Below are 23045 nucleotides of genomic sequence, written 5' to 3'. Positions count from 1 at the left end.
CAACACCAAAAAAAGGCCAAAACCCACAACAGGCAATGTACGCATGCGTGCGGAACTCGAAGTGTTTTTCGGGACAGGGACTATGGGCGGGAACTTCTACTATTCTTCTTCTTATTGCCATGTTTTCTATATTTTGTAATATATATATATAAAATACAAAATAATAAATACAGCCAGACATTGGAGCTGCAAGGATATTCAGTGCAATTCAACCCGACCAATAAAAGATTAACCTTCGCAAAAGGCGACCAGGCTTTGAAACAGTGATACTACTCTGAATCTGACCAACCAAAGATTTCCCCTAGGTAGCAAGCACCCAGGCTTTGAACCACCGAGGCTATTCATTACAATTCTACCCCCCTAAAAGGCAACTACCTAACCTTCCAAGCAGCAAGCCTATTCCTTTCTATTCCAGCTCACCAAACAAGGATTCCCATAACAAAATGGCCAGGCTTTCAGGCTACAAAGCTGTTCACTGTTATTCCACCTACCTAACAAAGAATTCCCATACGCCGCAGCAACGCGTGGCCGGGCACAGCTAGTTATTACTATAATTGTTTTCTTTCTGTCTCTCTTTTTGCAGGGCCCTTGGGGACCGCATTGGGGAGGCCAAGGCCAGCGGGAACCTGGGAAACACACTCAAAACTTTGGGGCAATTTGAGGAAGCCGTCGCCTGCTGCCAAAGGCATTTGGACATTTCCCAAGAGCAAGGAGACAAGGTCGGGAATAATACTTCATTGTATATTATTACCGTATATACTCGAGTATAAGCTGACCCGAATATAAGCCGAGGCACCTAATTTTACCACAAAAAAAACTGGGAAAACATTAACTCCAGTATAAGCCAACGGTGGTAAATTTCAGAAATAAAAATAGATCCCAATAAAATTACATTACCGTATATACTCGAGCATAAGCCGACCCGAATATAAGCCGAGGCACCTAATTTTACCACAAAAAAACTGGGAAAACATTGACTCCAGTATAAGCCAACGGTGGTAAATTTCAGAAATAAAAATAGATCCCGATAAAATTACATTACCATATACACTCGAGCATAAGCCGACCCGAATATAAGCCGAGGCACCTAATTTTACCACAAAAAAACTGGGAAAACATTGACTCCAGTATAAGCCAGCGGTGGTAAATTTCAGAAATAAAAATAGATCCCAATAAAATTACATTACCGTATATACTCGAGCATAAGCCGACCCGAATATAAGCCGAGGCACCTAATTTTACCACAAAAAAACTGGGAAAACATTGACTCCAGTATAAGCCAGCGGTGGTAAATTTCAGAAATAAAAATAGATCCCAATAAAATTACATTACCGTATATACTCGAGCATAAGCCGACCCGAATATAAGCCGAGGCACCTAATTTTACCACAAAAAAACTGGGAAAACATTGACTCCAGTATAAGCCAGCGGTGGTAAATTTCAGAAATAAAAATAGATCCCGATAAAATTACATTACCGTATATACTCGAGCATAAGCCGACCCAAATATAAGCCGAGGCACCTAATTTTACCACAAAAAAACTGGGAAAACATTGACTCCAGTATAAGCCAGCGGTGGTAAATTTCAGAAATAAAAATAGATCCCAATAAAATTACATTACCGTATATACTCGAGCATAAGCCGACCCGAATATAAGCCGAGGCACCTAATTTTACCACAAAAAAACTGGGAAAACATTGACTCCAGTATAAGCCAGCGGTGGTAAATTTCAGAAATAAAAATAGATCCCGATAAAATTACATTACCATATACACTCGAGTATAAGCCAATCTGAATATAAGCCGAGGCACCTAATTTTACCACAAAAAAAACTGGGAAAACATTAACTCCAGTATAAGCCGAGGGTGGTAAATTTCAGAAATCAAAACAGATACCAATAAAATGACATTAATCGAGGCATCCGTAGGTTAAATGTTTTTGAATATTTACATGAAGCTCAAATTTAAGATAAGAGTGTCCAGCTCTGATGAAATTATTATTCTCATCTTCTTCAATGTCAATGTGCTTATGTATCCTTTTAATAATAATACAGTAAAATAATACATGTAATAATAATAATACTAAATACAGTAAAATAATACATGTAATAATAAATAGAGTAAAATGATAAATGCAATAATAATAATAAGACCAATGTGAAATAATAAATGTATTATTAATAATAATAATAAAAATAGAGTAAAATAAATGTAATAATAGCAACAATTATAGAGAAAAATAATAAATGTAATAATACCAATAATATAATATTATATAACAATATAATAATAATAATAATAATAATAATAATAATAATAATAATATTATATTATATTATATTATAGAAAGAAAGGAGTAGCCCTCTAATTTGGGCTTTATTTTTCTAGGTTTTTTTGTTTGAAAGACATAGATTGGGTGACTATGCCTTTTGTGGCCAAATTTGGTGTGATTTTGTTCGGCGGTTTTGTTGTTTACTCCATGGTAAAAACCCACATAACATTATATACATATATATCTTATTGTATAATAATCTTATTGTACAATATAATATTTGAGTATAAGCCTAGTTTTTCAGCCCTCTTTTTAACACTGAAAAAGCCTCCCTCGGCTTATACTCAGGTGAGGGTCCTGGTTGGCTTATGTTTGAGTCAGCTCATACTCGAGAATATATGGTACATTTATTATTTTGCTCTATTATAGTTCCGTGTAATTATATATACATATACATAATATATATAAAATTACACATAACTATATTTATAATGATCATAAATTATTCTAATATTATTATATAATATAATAATATAATATTATAATAATACTAGCTGTGCCCAGCCACGCGTTGCTGTGGCGAAGTCTGGTGGTATGGGAAATAAAGTATTGAGGAATTGGTGGTTAAGGTAGTTAAGGGTCCCCTGGGCTGAGTGGGTTGCTAGGAGACCAAGTGGGCAGAGCTTAGCCTTCAAACTGGCAGCAATTAGATAAAAACTATTATTCCTCTCCCTGTAATTAGGACTTTATTTTTCTTTTCTTTTTTGTTGTATCAACCTAGAGCCGTGAATGATGGGTTGTGTTGTCAAATTTCGAGGTTGGGGGGCCTGTAGTTTTGTTGTTTTGTCCGCTGCCCTGATGCCATCACTCTTTTATATACAGTAGAGTCTCACTTATCCAACATAAACGGGCCGGCAGAATGTTGGACAAGTGAATATGTTGGATAATAAGGAGAGATTAAGAAAAAGTCTATTAAACATCAAAATAGGTTATGATTTTACAAATTAAGCACCAAAACATCATGTTAGACAACAAATTTGACCGAAAAAGTAGTTCATTATACATTAATGCTATGTAGTAATTACTGTATTTACGAATTTAGCACCAAAATATCATGATATATTGAAAACACTGACTACAAAAATGCGTTGGATAATCCAGAACGTTGGATGTGAGACTCTACTGTGTATATATATATATATATATATATACACACACACACACACACACGTAACTATATTTATAATGATCATAAATTATTCTAATAATATTATAATATTATAATATAATATTATAATATATATATATAATCTATATATATAAAAGAGTGATGGCATCACGGTGACCCACGAAACAACAAAACCTCGAAATCTGACAACACAACCCATCATCCACGCCTCTAGGTTGATACAACAAAAAAGAAAAGAAAAATAAAGTCCTAATTAGAGAGAGAGAGGAATAATTGCTTTTATCCAATTGCTGCCAGTTAGAAGGCTAAGCTCCTCCAACTTGGTCTCCTAGCAACCCAATAAAAAATAATAAAAAACACTAAAAATTAATACAATAAAATACTATAATAACAGAAAATAACTAAAAATAATACAAGAAAATAATAAAATATTATAAATACAAATATAACTTACAATAAAATTAATAAAAAAATGGCAAATAACGTCAAATAAAAATTACAAAACAATTTTTAACCAATACCACCACCACTTTGCCACAGCAACGCGTGGCCGGGCACAGCTAGTATTATAATATAATATATAATAATATAATTATAATATTATAATTATAATATTATTATATACTATTACATTATATTATAATAGTACTATTAAATTAAGATTAAATTAAAATAAGAAAGGAGTAGCCTCTAGGTATATATGCATGCAATGCTCAGATGCTGAGCATAGAAATAGAAAGGATTAGCTGCTAGATAGATAGATAGATGGATGGATAGATAGCCAAGCCCATATGATGATTGTGTCCTTTTTTTTCTCCTTGTGCAGGTTGGGGAAGCCCGGGCCTTGTATAACCTGGGCAACGTCTACCACGCAAAGGGCAAGCAGCTCTCGTGGACTTTGCCCCAGGATTCTGGCCACGGCCTCCCCGTGGAAGTCAAGGAAGCCCTGGAAAAGGCCTCCGAATATTACGGGTGAGTCCCATAAATACAGAAAGGCAGAATACGGCACTGTTTGGGATCACAATTCCCATCATCCCCTCACTAGCGACGCCAGGGTTCCCAGGGAATACTCGGGAGTTCGGTTCTTGGAAAATAAATATAATGAAATAATAATAATAATAATAATGACAACAACAACAATAACAGCAAAGTTATTATATTAATTTTGTTGTTGTTATTATTAGTTGAAGGGGACCGGCTACTTTTATTAATTAAATATAATGAAATGATAACAACAACAAACAACAACAATAACAGCAAAGTTATTATATTAACTTTGTTGTTGTTATTATTAGTTGAAGGGGACCGGCTACTTTTATTAGTTAAATATAATGAAATACAGTAGAGTCTCACTTATCCAACATAAACGGGCCGGCAGAACGTTGGATAAGCGAATATGTTGGATAATAAGGAGAGATTAAGGAAAAGCCTATTAAACATCAAATTAGGTTATGATTTTACAAATTAAGCACCAAAACATCATGTTACACAACAAATTTGACAGAAAAAGTAGTTCAATACGAAATAATGCTATGTAGTAATTACTGTATTTACGAATTTAGCACCAAAATATCATGATATATTGAAAACATTGATGACAAAAATGGCTTGGATAATCCAGAACCTTGGATAAGTGAGGCTTGGATAAGTGAGACTCTACTGTACTAATAACAACAACAATAACAGCAAAGTTATTATATTAACTTTGTTGTTGTTATTATTAGTGGAAGGGGACCAGCTACTTTTATTAATTAAATATAATGAAATAATAACAACAACAATAACAGCAAAGTTATTATATCAACTTTGTTGTTGTTATTATTAGTTGAAGGGGACCAGCAACTTTTATTTATTAAATATAATGAAATAATAACAACAATAATAACAGCAAAGTTATTAACTTTGTTGTTGTTATTATTAGTGGAAGGGGACCAGCTACTTTTATTAATTAAATATAATGAAATAATAACAACAATAATAACAGCAAAGTTATTATATTAACTTTGTTATATTATTATATATTATATTATATTATATTGTTATTATAAAGTTATTATATTAATATTATATTATGTTGTTATTATTATTTCATTATATTTAAGAAATAAAAGTAGCTGGTCCCCTTCAACCAATAATAGTAATAATAATGCATTAAACCTGGGAAAGGAGGGACCTATCCATCTTGAGAAAATAAATAACAACAACAACAATAATAATAATTAGTAGTAGTAATAATGATAGCAGTAAAACATTAACAACAACAATAACGGCAAAGTTATTATGTTAACTTTGTGATACTATACTATATTATATTATATATATTATATTGTTATTATAAATCTATTATATTAATATTATATTATATTGTTATCATTTCATTATATTTAATAAATAAAAGTAGCTGGTCCCCTTCAACCAATAATGGTAATAATAATGCATTAAAGCTGGGAAAGGAGGGGCCTATCCATCTTGTGAAAGTAAATAATAACAGTAATGATAAAAATAATAATGTAACTTGTATTTATTGTTTTTATGTGTTCTATACTGTCTGTTTGAATACTTTAGTTTATTGTTGAAGATGTTTGCCTAGTCCCTGACGGGGAGATAGGGCGGGAGAGAAATAAAGTTTTATCTACTTACTTACTTGAGGAAGTGAATACTTACTTGGGCCTGGGCTGTGGCGCAGGCTGGAGAGCAAGCCAGCTGCAACCAGCTGCAATGAATCACTCTGACCAGGAGGTCATGAGTTCGAGGCCCGCTCAGAGCCTATGTTTGTCTTGTCTTTGTTCTATGTTAAAGGGCATTGAATGAGAAGGGCGGAATATAAATGCTGTAAATAAATAAATAATAGAGTAATAATATTAGTAATAATAATAATAGTAGTAATATTAATATAATATTGATAATGATGTGGATCTTTTTCTCTCTTTTTGCCCGGCAGTCGGACCCTGTCTCTGGCGCAGGGCCTGGGGGACCGAGCGGCGGCCGGGCGGGCACTGGGCAACCTGGGCAACTCCCATTACCTGCTGGGACACTTCACCCAAGCCATCCTCTTCCACAAACAGGTGGGTTATTATATTAGACTAGCTGTGCCCGGTAGTGTGGAGTCAAGATAATTCAGTTCAAAGCTGATAATATCTATATATATAAAAGAGTGATGGCATCACGGCCATAATTATTATTATTATTATTATTATTATTATTATTATTATTATTATTATTAAGAGGCTGGATGGCCATCTGTTGGGCTGAGTCGGTTGCTAGGGGACCAAGTGGGCGGAGCTTAGCCTTCTAACTGGCAGCAATTGGATAGAAACAATTATTCCTCTCCCTGTAATTAGGACTATATTTTTCTTTTCTTTTTGTTGTATGAACGTAGAGGCATGGATGAGGGGTTGTGCTGCCAAGTTTAGTGTTTCTGGGATGTGTAGTTTTGTTGTTTTGTCCTCGGCCGAAATTTCATTACCCTTTTATATATATCAATTATAAGCCATGGACTCATTGGGAGAGACCTGGTGGGCCTCCCAGTCCAACCCCATTCGGCCAAGAAGCAGGAAAATTGCATTCAAAGCCCTCCCAACAGATGGCCATCTAATTCAAAGCCTCCGCCACACTCTGCAGCGGAGAGTTCCACTGTTGAACTGTGAGAAAGTTCTTCCTCATGTTCAGGTGGAATCTCAAATCTTGTTATTTAGTCCCTTGATTATTTGAATCGAGCCCATCCTCATGAAGCTGGAAAATGTTAAATTGCCTCTGTGTCTGTCTATATATGTCGTATGTCTAATAACGGCATTGAATGCTTGCCATGTATATATGCAATGTGATTCCGAAATGACTTCCATGACCTCCCCTTCCTCACTCTCTTCTGATTGGTTGCAGCGCCTGGCCATCGCCAAGGAGTTCGGGGACACGGCGGCCCAAAGGCGGGCCTACAGTAACCTTGGCAACGCCCACATCTTCCTGGGAAGGTTTGACCTCTCTGCCGAGTTTTACAAGTGAGGATGATAATAATAATAATAATAATAATAATAATAATAATAATAATAATAATAATAATAATAATAATATTTTCTCCTATTTGTAATGTTTGTGAAATGGATCGAAAAATTGTTGGCGAAACAATATATACAAGTATTATTATTATTAAAATATATTATTATTAAATAATAATATAGTCACTGTTGAATGTTTTTATGTTGAATGTTTTTATATTGCGGAATGATATTTTAAATTGTAAGTCTCTCAGAGCACTCTGGTGGAGAGCAACTAATTAAGAAATAAAGTGAATAATAATAATAATAATAATAATAATAATAATAATAATAATAATAATAACTTTATTTTTATACCCCGCCCCATCTCCCCGAAGGAACTCGGGGCGGCTTACATGGGGCCTTGCCCGATACAACAATCAAATATCAATAACAAAGCAAAAGCACAATTAACCCAATAAAACATCAACATCAAAGTGAAGTGAAGTACTATCATTATATTGTAACAATATTGTTAAAAATAATAATAATATATTATATAATAATTATTATTTATATGGAGAAACAGTATTATTAAAATATATTATTAAATTAGTATTATGTTATAACAATATTATATATTATAATAATATATTATATAATTTTACTATGGAGAAACACAGTATATACAAGTATTATTATTATTAAAATATATTGTAATTAAACTGTTATATTATAATATATTATAATAATATATATTATATAATTATTATTTATATGGAGAAACACAGTATTATTATTAAATATATTGTTATTAAATTACTGTCATTATAACTATTATTATATATTATTATAATATATATATATAAAAAGAGTGATGGCATCACGGCGACCCACAAAACAACAAAACTACAGGCCCCCCAACCGCGAAATTTGACAACACAACCCATCATCCACGCCTCTAGATTGATACAACAAAAAGAAAAGAAAAATAAAGTCCTAATTAGAGAGAGAGGAATAATTGCTTTTATCCAATTGCTGCCAGTTAGAAGGCTAAGCTCCTCCAACTTGGTCTCCTAGCAACCCAATAAAAATAATAAAAAAATTAAAAAATTAATACAATAAAATACTATAATAACAGAAAAAAACTAAAAATAATACAAGAAAATAATAAAATATAATAAATAAAAAGATAACTTACAATAAAATAAATTAAAAAATACAAATAACGTCAAATAAAAATTACACAACAATTTTTAACCAATACCACCACCACTTTTCCACAGCAACGCGTGGCCGGGCACAGCTAGTATGTTATATAATTATTATTTATATGGAGAAACAGTATATACAAGTATTATTATTAAAATATATTGTAATTAAATTACTATATTATAACAATATATATTATTATAATAATATATTATATCATTATTATTTATATGGAGAAACAGTATTATTATTATTATTGAAATATATTATTAAATTACTATTATTATAACAATATTATATCATTATTATTTATATTACTGTACTGTTATATTATTATAACATGAAGCTCCTGGTGGCGCAGCAGATTAAACTGCTGAGCTGTCGAACTTGCTGATCGAAAGGTTAGCGGTTCGAATCCGGCAAACGGGGTGAGCTCCCGCTGTTAGCCCCAGCTTCCGCCAACCTAGCAGTTCGAAAAGATGCAGATGCGAGTAGAGGAATAGGTACCGCTCCGGCGGGAAAGTAACGGCGCTCCATGCCGTCATGACCTTGGAGGTGTCTATGGACAACGCCGGCTCTTCGGCTTAGAAATGGAGATGAGACGAGACTTGATGTCCTGGGAAAGCCTTTACCCTACTCTATTATTATAATACTGTTATATATGAATTTATGTTATAATAGTATATTACTATTATATTATATTATATTACAATTATATAGTAGTATAGTAATTTATTATAATTATAATTTATTATAATAGTATATTACTATTATATTATATTATATTACAATTATTGCAATATATTACAATTATTATTTTTATTTTCTTCCATCCAGGAAAACACTGCAACTCTCCAGGCAACTCAAGGACCCTTTGGTGGAAGCGCAGTCCTGCTACAGCCTGGGAAACACATATTCGCTCCTCCAGGAATACGAAAAGGCCATTGAATACCATTTGAAACACTTGACCATTGCTCAGGAGCTGGGAGACCGGTCAGTTTCTGCTGAATTTACTATCAAATCATGGGATTTGTAGTCTGAAGGAAATATTATTGTATTCTGGGTGGCAGACACTAGAGGGAGACAAAGTGCAGGCTGAACCTATTCAGAGCCTTTTAAAATAATAATAATAATAATAATAATAATAATAATAATAATAATAATAATAATAATACATCACACAGTCCTAGACACTTGGGAAGTGTTCGACTTGTGATTTTGTGATATGAAATCCAGCATATCTATCTTGTTTGCTGTGTCATAATAATAATAATAATAATAATAATAATATAATAATAATAATAATAATAATAATAATAATAATAATAATAATAATAATAATACATCACACAGTCCTAGACACTTGGGAAGTGTTCGACTTGTGATTTTGTGATATGAAATCCAGCATATCTATCTTGTTTGCTGTGTCATAATAATAATAATAATAATAATAATAATACATCACACAGTCCTAGACACTTGGGAAATGTTTGACTTGTGATTTTGTGATATGAAATCCAGCCTATCTATCTTGTTTGCTGTGTCATAATAATAATAATAATAATACATCACACAGTCCTAGACACTTGGGAAATGTTTGACTTGTGATTTTGTGATATGAAATCCAGCATATCTATCTTGTTTGCTGTGTCATAATAATAATAATAATAATACATCACACAGTCCTAGACACTTGGGAAATGTTTGACTTGTGATTTTGTGATATGAAATCCAGCATATCTATCTTGTTTGCTGTGTCATACAATAAAATAAAATATAATAATAATAATAATAAATACATCACACAGTCCTAGACACTTGGGACGTGTTCGACTTGTGATTTTGTGATACGAAATCCAGCATATCTATCTTGTTTGCTGTGTCATAATAAAATAATAATAATAATAATAATCCAGTATATCTTTCTTGTTTGCTGTGTCATAATATGCAATAATAATAATAATAATCATTAATAATAATAATGTTATTTTAAAATAATATGTTGCATTGTGGGTTGCAGCCACAAGGGCGAACCTATTCAGGGTGTATTTAAAATAGAATAATAATAATAATAATAATAATAATAATAATAATAATAATAAATTGTATTATTATTTAAAAATAGTATGCTTGTATTCTGGTTTGAAGCCATTTATATATTCTGTGGAGCAGCCACTAGAGGGAGACAAAGTGCAGGCTGAACCCATTCAGAGCCTATTTAAATAATAATAATAATAATAATAATAATAATAATAATAATAATAATAATAATAATCAATTGCAAAAGGCCACCCTACTGGGATCTGCACGCATCATCCGAAAATACATCACACAGTCCTAGACACTTGGGAAGTGTTCGACTTGTGATTTTGTGATACGAAATCCAGCATATCTATCTTATTTGCTGTGTCATAATAAAATAAAATAAAATAATAATAATAATAATAATAATAATAATAATCCAGCATATCTTTCTTGTTTGCTGTGTCATAATATGCAATAATAATAATAATAATAATAATAATAATAGGTGTTATTTTAAAATAATACATTGCATTCTGGGTTGCAGCCACAAGGGCGAACCTATTCAAGGTGTATTTAAAATAGAATAATAATAATAAATTATTATTTTAAAAGAGTATGTTTGTATTCTGGTTTGAAGCCATTATAGGGAGACAAAGCGCAGGGCAAACGTATTTAGGGCCCATTGAAAAATATAATTGTAATATAATAATAATTATTATTACTATTCAGAATATAATGCTTATAATCTAGTTTGCACCCACAAGAGGAAGACAAAGCACAGGGCGAACCTACTCTGGCCCATTCAAAATATAATAATAATAATAATAATAATAATAATAATAATAATATAATAAATTTATATATTCTGGGTTGCAGCCACTAGAGAGAGAGAAAGCACAATGTAGATGCTAAATAATATATTTATTAATATTATATATATATATATATATATATATATATATATATATATAGTTTATATTGAGGCTTTCATCAGCTATATGTTTATTTTTTAATTTTTTTAATGCAGAGTTGGAGAAGGGCGGGCTTGCTGGAGCCTTGAAAATGCCTACATTTCCCTCGGAAATCACGAACGCGCCTTGCATTTTGCAGAGAAACACCTTGAAATCTCTCAGGAGGTAAATAAAATAAAACAGAAAAACCATAAGGAAAAATCTTAAATGATAATATTTATTATTATCATTATTATTTGCACACACATATATACATATTTATTACAATTATTATTTGCATGCACACACACATATATATATATATGTGTATATATATATATATATATATATATACATATATTATTTGTACGCACATATATACATAATATTTATTATTATTTGCACATATATATACATATTATTATTTGCACACACATATATACATATTTATTATAATTATTATTTGCACATATATATATACATATTATTTGTACGCACATATATACATAACATTTATTATTTGCACACACATATATACTGTACATAATATTCATTATTATCATTATTTGCACACACAAATACAGTAGAGTCTCACTTATCCAACACTCGCTTATCCAACGTTCTGGATTATCCAATGCATTTTTGTAGTCAATGTTTTCAATATATCGTGATATTTTGGTGCTAAATTCATAAATACAGTAATTACTACATAGCATTACTGCGTATTGAACTACTTTTTCTGCCAAATTTGTTGTCTAACATGATGTTTTGGTGTTTCATTTGTAAAATCATAACCATATTTGATGTTTAATAGGCTTTTCCTTAATGCCTCCTTATTATCCAACATATTCGCTTATCCAACATTCTGCTGGCCCATTTATGTTGGATAAGTGAGACTCTACTGTATATGATGCTATAAAGCAAAGTCTTAAATGACTACTATTAATTTTAATGGCACATCCATATATAATGTCAATAATAAAAATAATAAAATCAACAGTAATAATTATATATAATTCATATTATTTAATAATATAATAGTATAAGTAGATAGAATATAACATTTAATATGAAGCAATAATAAAGATATGTAATAAAATAAATCATAACAATGAAAATAATTAACAATTGTTATAATATACATTATTATTAATAACATTATAAAACAGTTGTACAATGATAAATATAATACAAAAAATTTGTAAAATCATAACCTAATTGGATGTTTAATAGGCTTTTCCTTAATGCCTCCTTATTATCCAACATATTCGCTTATCCAACACTCTGCTGGCCCATTTATGTTGGATAAGTGAGACTCTACTGTATATGATACTATAAAGCAAAGTCTTAAATGACTACTATTAATTTTAATGGCACATCCATATATAATGTCAATAATAAAAATAATAAAATCAACAGTAATAATTATATATAATTCATATTATTTAATAATATAATACAGTAGAGTCTCACTTATCCAACACTCACTTATCCAACGTTCTGGATTATCCAACGCATTTTTGTAGTCAATGTTTTCAATATATCATGATATTTTGGTGCTAAATTTGTAAATACAGTAATTACAACATAGCATTACTGTGTATTGAACTACTTTTTCTGTAAAATTTGTTGTCTAACATGATGTTCTTGTGCTTAATTTGTAAAATCATAATCTAATTTGATGTTTAATAGGCTTTTCCTTAATCCCTCCTTATTATCCAACATATTCGCTTATCCAACGTTCTGCCGGCCCGTTTATGTTGGATAAGTGAGACTCTACTGTAGTATAAGTAGATAGAATATAACATTTAATATGAAGCAATAATAAAGATATGTAATAAAATAAATCATAACAATAAAAATAATTAACAATTGTTAATAATAATAATAATAATAAAATAATAATAAAATATTATTAACAATTAACAATTGTTATTATTATTATTATTAATAATAATAATAATAACAACAACATTATTATTAATAACATTATAAAACAGTTGTACAATGATAAATATAATACAAAATATAATGATAAAAATAATAAGTTTGATTTGCAGATCGGAGACCCCAATGGAGAGAAAACCGCCTCCGCAGCCATTGACCAGTTGAAGTCCATCTTGGGTCCAAAGGAGAGAAATGACCATTTGGATGCATTGGTCTCCGGTGCAGGATACGAAGGGCAAGGTCAGGGAAAAGTATCATAGGAGATCTGTCTCTCTCTCAGATCTATGGCAGGATGGCCATCTGTCAGGAGGGATCGGATGGTACCTTCTTGCATATTAAAATGGGGGTTGGACTAGATGACCTTCTGGAGTACTTTCCAACTGTTATTAATACTCATATTCTATTATCTTTTCAGTATTACTTTATTGTATTATTATTATATACTACTGTATTAACATATTGTTTTTTTTTTAAAAAAATAAATTATTATTTTATTATCTTATCTTACATTTACATAGACAAGGAGAAGGCATCCCCTCCCTAAAATGATCATTATAGCCATGGCTTTTAATTCTATTATTATTAATGTTAGCCACCTTGAGTCTCTAGGGGAGAAAGGCAAGATGATAATAATAATAATAAAATAATAAATAAAGATAAATGTATAATAATAATACAGTAGAGTCTCACTTATCCAACATTCTGGATTATCCAACGCATTTTTGTAGTCAATGTTCTCAATACATTGTGATATTTTGGTGCTAAATTCGTAAATACAGTAATCACTACATAGCATTACTGCGTATTGAACTACTTTTTCTGTCAAATGATGTTTTGGTGCTTAATTTGTAAAATCATAACCTGGTTTGATGTTTAATAGGCTTTTCCTTAATCTCTCCTTATTATCCAACATATTTGCTTATCCAACGTTCTGCCGGCCCGTTTATGTTGGATAAGAGAGATTCTACTGTATATAAGATTATCTTTTCATTATTACTTTATTGTATTATTTTATATTATTTTAAAATATTTTTAAATTTTATTTATCATTTTATTATCTTGCATTTACATCGACAAGGAGAAGGCATCCCCTCCCTAAAATAATTCTGGTCATGGCTTTTAATTATATTATTATTAATGTTAGCCACCTTGAGTCTCTAGGGGAGAAAGGCAAGGTGGTAATAATAATAATAATAACAATAATAATAATAATAATAATAATAATAATAATAATAATAATAATAATAATAAAAAATGCCAAAAGATCTCAGCTGGCATTTGGAAACAATAGACATTGACAAAATCACGATCTGCCAACTGCAAAAGGCCACCCGGCTGGGATCTGCGCACATCATCCAAAAACACATCACACAGTCCTAGACACTTGGGAAGTGTTCGACTTGTGATTTTGTGAAATGAAATCCAGCATATCTATCTTGTTTGCTGTGTCATAATAATAATAATAATAATAATAATAATAATAATAATAATATTCATCACACAGTCCTAGACACTTGGGACAGGTTCGACTTGTGATTTTGTGATATGAAATCCAGCATATCTATCTTGTTTGCTGAGTCATACAATAATAATAATAATAATAATAATAATAATAATAATAATAATAATACATCACACAGTCCTAGACACTTGGGACGGGTTCGACTTGTGATTTTGTGATATGAAATCCAGCATATCTATCTTGTTTGCTGTGTCATACAATAATAATAATAATAATAATAATAATAATAATAATAATAATATACATCACACAGTCCTAGACACTTGGGAAGTGTTCGACTTGTCATTTTGTGATACGAAATCCAGCATGTCTATCTTGTTTGCTGTGTCATAATAATAATAATAATAATAATAATATACATCACACAGTCCTAGACACTTGGGACGGGTTCGACTTGTGATTTTGTGATATGAAATCCAGCATATCTATCTTGTTTGCTGTGTCATAATAATAATAATAATAATAATAATAATAATAATAATATACATCACACAGTCCTAGACACTTGGGACGGGTTCGACTTGTGATTTTGTGATATGAAATCCCGCATATCTATCTTGTTTGCTGTGTCATAATAAAATAATAAATGCATTGAATAAAATAATAAAGATGAATGTATAATAATAATATTTCCTTTCTCTTTTCAGGGGCAAAGCCAAAGCGGATGCAAATGCCTGGGTTGAACAGGTTTCCTCCTGAAAAGGTAAGAAAGGCAGAATTGACGTGGTTTGACGCTCCTTTGGCTCCACGCTTTGGGACCCCATTGCAGTCCAACTTGACGTTACAATAATTCTCCGCAGGAACAGAATGGAGAGGCCCCTCCGCGGCCACTTCACCCCAACAGACCCCGGAGCCAGCGGTCAGTTTTGGAGGTCAAGCGGCCCTTGGAGACCAGCGATGTCCAGGTCCATGTCTCACCACTGGTAGGGATTCTTACTACTATTACTATTATGATTATTACTATTATTATTGATTCCTATGGTCTACTAAGACTCCTAGGGCCCTTTGAGATATATATATATCTATATATATAAAAGAGTGATGGCATCACGGCGACCCACAAAACAACAAAACGACAGGCCCCCCAACCTCGACATTTGACAACACAACCCATCATCCACGCCTCTAGGTTGATACAACAAAAAGAAAAGAAAAATAAAGTCCTAATTTGAGAGAGAGGAATAATTGATTTTATCCAATTGCTGCCAGTTAGAAGGCTAAGCTCCTCCAACTTGGTCTCCTAGCAACCCAATAAAAAATAATAAAAAACACTAAAAAATTAATACAATAAAATACTATAATAACAGAAAATAACTAAAAATAATACAAGAAAATAATAAAATATAATAAATAAAAAGATAACTTACAATAAAATTAATAAAAAAATGCAAATAAAGTCAAATAAAAATTACACAACAATTTTAACCAATACCACCACCACTTTGCCACAGCAACGCGTGGCCGGGCACAGCTAGTATTATATATAATATATCCCTGGTGGTGGCGCAGTGTGTTAAAGCGCTGAGCTGCTGAACTTGCAGACCAAAAGGTCCCAGGTTCAAATCCCAGGAGTGGAATGAGCGCCCGCTGTTAGCCCCAGCTCCTGTATATCTATCTATCTATATAAAAGAGTGATGGCATCACGGCGACCGACAAAACAACAAAACTACAGGCCCCCCAACCTCGAAATTTGACAACACAACCCATCATCCACGGCTCTAGGTTGATACAACAAAAAGAAAAGAAAAATAAAGTCCTAATTAGAGGGAGAGGAATAATGGCTTTTATCCAATTGCTGCCAGTTAGAAGGCTAAGCTCCTCCAACTTGGTCTCCTAGCAACCCAATAAAAAATAATTAAAAACACTAAAAAATTAATACAATAAAATACTATAATAACAGAAAATAACTAAAAATAATACAAGAAAATAATAGAATATAATAAATAAAAAGATAACTTAATTAAAAATACAATTAACGTCAAATAAAAATTACACAACAATTTTTAACCAATACCACCACCACTTTGCCACAGCAACGTGTGGCCGGGCACAGCTAGTATTCATATATATTTCTCTCTTCTCCTCCCTTATCAGTGTGTTTTCTTTTGCAAAGCCTCCCTCGCTCTTAACCAAGGGAATGTTTTGAAAATAGAAAGGCGCCCTTGCAAGTCAGGAAGAAGAAAAATATATATCCATTAATCTTATAAAAAGCATTTTCCCCTGAAATATTTGTTAAACTCTCCTACAGATATATAGGCATTAACCCCCTGCATGCATTTGTAATCCCTATATAAGTATATATCTGTATCTATTTATTTATATACATTAATTTTATATATGCATTTTCCCCGATGTTTGCAAATCCTATATACATATAGATCCATGTACCTGTATATCTATATCCATATACAGTAGAGTCTCACTTTTCCAAGCCTCACTTATCCAAGCTTCTGGATTATCCAAGCCATTTTTGTAGTCAATGTTTTCAACATATCGTGATATTTTGGTGCTAAATTCGTAAATACAGTAATTACAACATAACATTACTGCGTATTGAACTACTTTTTCTGTCAAATTTGTTGTATAACATGAAGTTTTGGTGCTTGATTTGTAAAATCATAACCTAATTTGATGTTAATAGGCTTTTCCTTAATCCCTCCTTATTATCCAAGATATTCGCTTATCCAAGCTTCTGCCAGCCCGTTTAGCTTGGATAAGTGAGACTCTACTGTACCTGTATATCTGTATCTATATACATTAATTTTATATATGAATTTTGCCTTATATCTATCTTTGCAAATCCTATATACATATAGATCCATGTACCTGTATATCTATATCCATAGATATACATTATTTAACCTACCAATGCCCCAATTAATGTAATTTTATTGGTATCTATTTTTATTTTAAAATTTACTAGTAGCTGCTTCATTTCCCACTCTCGGCTTATACTCAGGTCAATAAGTTATCCCAGTTTTTTTGTGGTAAAATTAGATGCCTCGGCTTATATTTGGGTTGGCTTATACTCAAATACTAGCTGTGCCCGGCCACGTGTTGCTGTGGCTAGGACTTAATTTTAATTTTCTTTTTGTTGTATGAACGTAGAGGCATGGATGAGAGGTTCTGCTGTCAATTTTCATGGTTGTGGGGCATTTAGTTTAGTTGTTTTTTCCAATGCCGTGATTCCATTACCCTTTTATACGTATATATAGATAGCTATGCCTGGCCACCGTTGCTGTGGCTAGGACTTAATTTTAATTTTCTTTTTGTTGTATGAACGTAGAGTCGTGGATGAGAGGTTGTGCTGTCAATTTTCATGGTTGTGGGGCATTTAGTTTAGTTGTTTTGTTGGGTGCCGTGATTCCATTACCCTTTTATATATATATATATAGATAGCTATGCCTGGCCACCCGTTGCTGTGGCTAGGACTTAATTTTACTTTTCTTTTTGTTGTATGAACATAGAGGTGTGGATGAGAGGTTGTGCTGTCAATTTTCATGGTTGTGGGGCATTTAGTTTAGTTGTTTTGTCGGGTGCCGTGATTCCATTACCCTTTTATATATATATATATATAGATAGCTATGCCTGGCCACCCGTTGCTGTGGCTAGGACTTAATTTTAATTTTCTTTTTGTTGTATGAACGTAGAGTCGTGGATGAGAGGTTGTGCTGTCAATTTTCATGGTTGTGGGGCATTTAGTTTAGTTGTTTTGTTGGGTGCCGTGATTCCATTACCCTTTTATATATATATATATAGATAGCTATGCCTGGCCACCCGTTGCTGTGGCTAGGACTTAATTTTACTTTTCTTTTTGTTGTATGAACATAGAGGTGTGGATGAGAGGTTGTGCTGTCAATTTTCATGGTTGTGGGGCATTTAGTTTAGTTGTTTTGTCGGGTGCCGTGATTCCATTACCCTTTTATATATATATAGATAGCTATGCCTGGCCACCCATTGCTGTGGCTAGGACTTAACGGGTGGCCGGGCACAGCTAGTATATGTATATATGTGTGTGTATATATCTATATATATAAAAGGGTAATGAAATTTTGGCCGAGGACAAAACAACAAAACTACACATCCGAGAAACACTAAACTTGGCAGCACAATCCCTCATCCATGCCTCTACGTTCATACAACAAACAGCTCCAGCTACTCCAGAAAACGGCCAGGCTTTGAGGCTGCAAGGCTATTCACTGCTATTCCATCTAGTCAACAAAGGATTCCCATAAGCCACAGCAACACGTGGCCGGACAAAGCTAGTATGTATATATATATATGTGTGTGTGTGTGTGTGTGTGTATATATATAATATTATATTGCATGGATTGCGTCATTGCTCCTTTGCCTTCCTTTTTGCTAGAGGGTCCCATTGGAGGAAGAAGAGGAGGAAGAGGAAGAGGAGGAGGAGGAAGGCTTCTTTGAGCTGCTGAGCCGGTTCCAGAGACACCGGATGGAGGACCAGCGCTGCCCTTGGGAGGAAGAGGAGAAAGCCCGTAAGGCCACACTTGCATCATCATTATTATATTTATTAATATTATTTACTATTATATTTATTATTATTGGTCTATCTCTTTAGCAGTATCTATCTCAGTTGGTCTATGTTTCTATCTGTATCCATCTATCTATCTCGACTGATCTATCTGTATCAATCCCTATCTATCCCGCTATCTCTATCTACTTCTATCGATCTTTATCTCTCAATTGATCTATCTGTTTGTATCAGTTTTTATATACTTATATGGCAGTATGGAGTCAAGATAATCCAGTTCAAAGCAGATAATATAAGATTATAAATGGGTAATATAGCTGTGTGGAAGGGCCTTGAGTCTACACTGCCATATAATCCAGTGCAAATGAGATAATCTGTGGAAGAGGCCTAAGTGAGGCCTAAGTCTGCCTGTCCCCTGGGCTGAGTCGGTTGCTAGGAGACCAAGTGGGCACAGCTTAGCCTTCTAACTGGCAGCAATTGGATAAAAACAATCTTGCCCACGCCTGGTCTAAAACACAATTCCTTCTCTCTCTCTTTCCCTTTGTATAGATAGCCATCTATCTTTGGGGATCCTTTTTTTTCTTTTGTCAACATTTCAACTGCCTATCGGGTTCAAAATGAGACCGGGCGTTCGGAGCACCCCCGACAGATGGCCATCCAGCCTATGCTTAAAAGCCTTCTTTGGAGGCTTTTAAGCAGAGGCTGGATGGCCATCTGTCGGGGGGGCTTTGAATGCGATTTTCCTGCTTCTTGGCGGGGGGTTGGACTGGATGGCCCATGAGGTCTCTTCCAACTCTACTATTCTATGATTCTATGAATTATTCCTCTCCCTCTAATTAGGACTTTATTTTTCTTTTCTTTTTGTTGTATCAACCTAGAGGCGTGGATGATGGGTTGTGTTGTCAAATTTCAAGGTTGGGGGGCCTGTAGTTTTGTTGTTTTGTGGGTCGCCATGATGCCATCACTCTTTTATATATATAGATTTAATTGGTTGTAATACATTTTTATATGTTGTTGTTTTTAATGATGTGTCGGCATCGAATTGTTGCCAATTGTACGCCGCCCTGAGTCCCTTCGGGTGAGAAGGGCAGGATAGAAATATTGGAAATAAATAAATAAAATAAAATAAATAAATAGATAGATATACACACACACACTTTCAATGTGCCCACTGGACATCAGTATCTGTTGTGCTCTGGAATCATGGCTCAAGAGTCCCATCACCATGATTATTGTTGTTATTATCTTGGCGATATTATTATCATCATCATCGAGGAAATGGTGCAAATGTTTATACAGATCCTGTTTCCCCGCAGCTGCATCCTCGTGCCCATCGGCGGTGCTCCCTTCCTCCTCCCCGCAGACGGAGCAGCTCCTGGACCTGATTGCCTGCTCGCAAGGCCGGCGTTTGGAGGACCAGCGGGCCCCCCCCTCGGCCGCTTCCTCAGGGGGAGGCGGCCTCCCAGGGCTCCGCCTCCCCCTCCTGCACAAGGAGGAGGAGCCAAGCGCAGGCTCCGCCCACCAGGACCCCCCAGGAAGCAGCAGCAGCAGCGAGGCTTTCTTCCAGATGCTCATCAAGTGCCAGGTATGTGCAGCGGAGGGACGGGAAAAGCACAAGTAGACAGACACACAGACAGACAGACACCCCACAATGTCTGGCCCCGCCCCATGGGACCCCCAATACAAACAGGACATAGAGACAGAGAGAAAAATATATCCTATTTCTATCTCTATTATTATTTTATTATGACACAGCAAACAAGATAGATATGCTGGATTTCGTATCACAAAATAATAATAATAATGATAATAATAATAATAATAATAATAATAAAAATTATTATTATTATTTTATTGTATGACACAGCAAACAAGATAGATATGCTGGATTTCGTATCACAAAATTATTATTATTATTATTTTATTTTATGGCACAGCAAACAAGATAGATATGCTGGATTTCGTATCACAAAATTATTATTATTATTATTTTATTTTATGGCACAGCAAACAACATAGATATGCTGGATTTCGTATCACAATATTATTATTATTATTATTATTATTATTTTATTGTATGACACAGCAAACAAGATAGATATGCTGGATTTCGTATCACAAAATTATTATTATTATTATTTTATTTTATGGCACAGCAAACAAGATAGATATGCTGGATTTCGTATCACAATATTATTATTATTATTATTAAAATTATTATTATTATAATTTTATTATGACACAGCAAACAAGATAGATATGCTGGATTTCGTGTCACAAAATCACAAATCGAACACTTCCCAAGTGTCTAGGACTGTGTAATGTATTATTATTATTATTATTATTATTATTATTATTATTATTATTATTATTATTATTATTAATTTATTGTATGACACAGCAAACAAGATAGATATGCTGGATTTTGTATCACAAAATCATTATTATTATTATTATTATTAAAATTATTATTATTATTATTTATTGTATGACACAGCAAACAAGATAGACATGCTGGATTTTGTATCACAAAATCATCATCATTATTATTATTATTAAAATTATTATTATTATTAATTTATTGTATGACACAGCAAACAAGATAGACATGCTGGATTTCGTATCACAAAACCAGAAGTTGAACACTCCCCAAGTGTCTAAGACTGTGTGATGTATTATTATTATTATTATTATTATTATTATTATTATTATTATTATTATTATTTTATTATGACACAGCAAACAAGATAGACATGCTGGATTTCGTATCACAAAACCACAAGTCGAACACTTCCCAAGTGTCTAGGACTGTGTGATGTATTTTCGGATGATGCGTGCAGATCCCAGTAGGGTGGCCTTTTGCAGTTGGCAGATCGTGATTTTGTCAGTGTCTATGTTTCCAAATGCCGGCTGAGATCTTTTGATGTGCCCATCACCACCGGGACCACCTGCACTGGTTTCTGCCAGAGTCTTTGAAGTTCAATCTTGAGGTCCTGATAGCGGCTGAGTTTTTCCTGTTGTTTTTCGTCAATGCGACTGTCACCTGGGATGGCGACATCAAGGATCCAAACCTTTTTCTTTTCCACAACTGTGATGTTTGGTGTGTTGTGTTCCAGAACTTTGTCAGTCTGGATTCGGAAGTCCCACAGTATCTTTGTGTGCTCATTTTGCAAAATTTTTACAGGTTTGTGGTATAAGTTCCAATGAATCATTTGGGCCACATTGGAGCCTCAGGTGGCCTAGGGGATAAGAGCCTCGTGACTTGAAGGTTGGGTTGCTGACCTGAAGGCTGCCAGGTTCGAATCCCATCCGGGGAGAGCGCGGATGAGCTCCCTCTGTCAGCTCCAGCTCCATGCGGGGACATGAGAGAAGCCTCCCACAAGGATGGTGAAAACATCAAAACATCCGGGCAATGTCCCCTGGGCAACGTCCTTGCAGATGGCCAATTTTCTCACTCCAGAA

General features: G+C 33.2%; 1 protein-coding gene across 1 annotated transcript in view; it reads left to right on the top strand.

Annotated features, from left to right (window-relative positions):
• Positions 1 to 23045, top strand: part of gpsm1 (G protein signaling modulator 1) — a 53205-nt gene that overhangs the window by 12798 nt on the left and 17362 nt on the right. The window contains exons 3-13 of the mRNA XM_062960557.1: positions 584 to 719; positions 4288 to 4433; positions 6403 to 6526; positions 7341 to 7456; positions 9482 to 9637; positions 11697 to 11805; positions 13680 to 13806; positions 15736 to 15791; positions 15889 to 16011; positions 19455 to 19587; positions 20900 to 21168. Coding sequence (XP_062816627.1) covers positions 584 to 719; positions 4288 to 4433; positions 6403 to 6526; positions 7341 to 7456; positions 9482 to 9637; positions 11697 to 11805; positions 13680 to 13806; positions 15736 to 15791; positions 15889 to 16011; positions 19455 to 19587; positions 20900 to 21168 — 1495 coding nt within the window. The remainder of the gene's footprint in view (positions 1 to 583; positions 720 to 4287; positions 4434 to 6402; positions 6527 to 7340; positions 7457 to 9481; positions 9638 to 11696; positions 11806 to 13679; positions 13807 to 15735; positions 15792 to 15888; positions 16012 to 19454; positions 19588 to 20899; positions 21169 to 23045) is intronic.

This window comes from Anolis carolinensis, unplaced genomic scaffold (genome assembly GCF_035594765.1).
Source record: "Anolis carolinensis isolate JA03-04 unplaced genomic scaffold, rAnoCar3.1.pri scaffold_7, whole genome shotgun sequence".
NCBI classification, from domain to species: Eukaryota; Metazoa; Chordata; class Lepidosauria; order Squamata; family Dactyloidae; genus Anolis; species Anolis carolinensis.
Note: the sequence above shows the minus strand (reverse complement) of the source record. Positions and strands in the feature narration are given on the sequence as shown.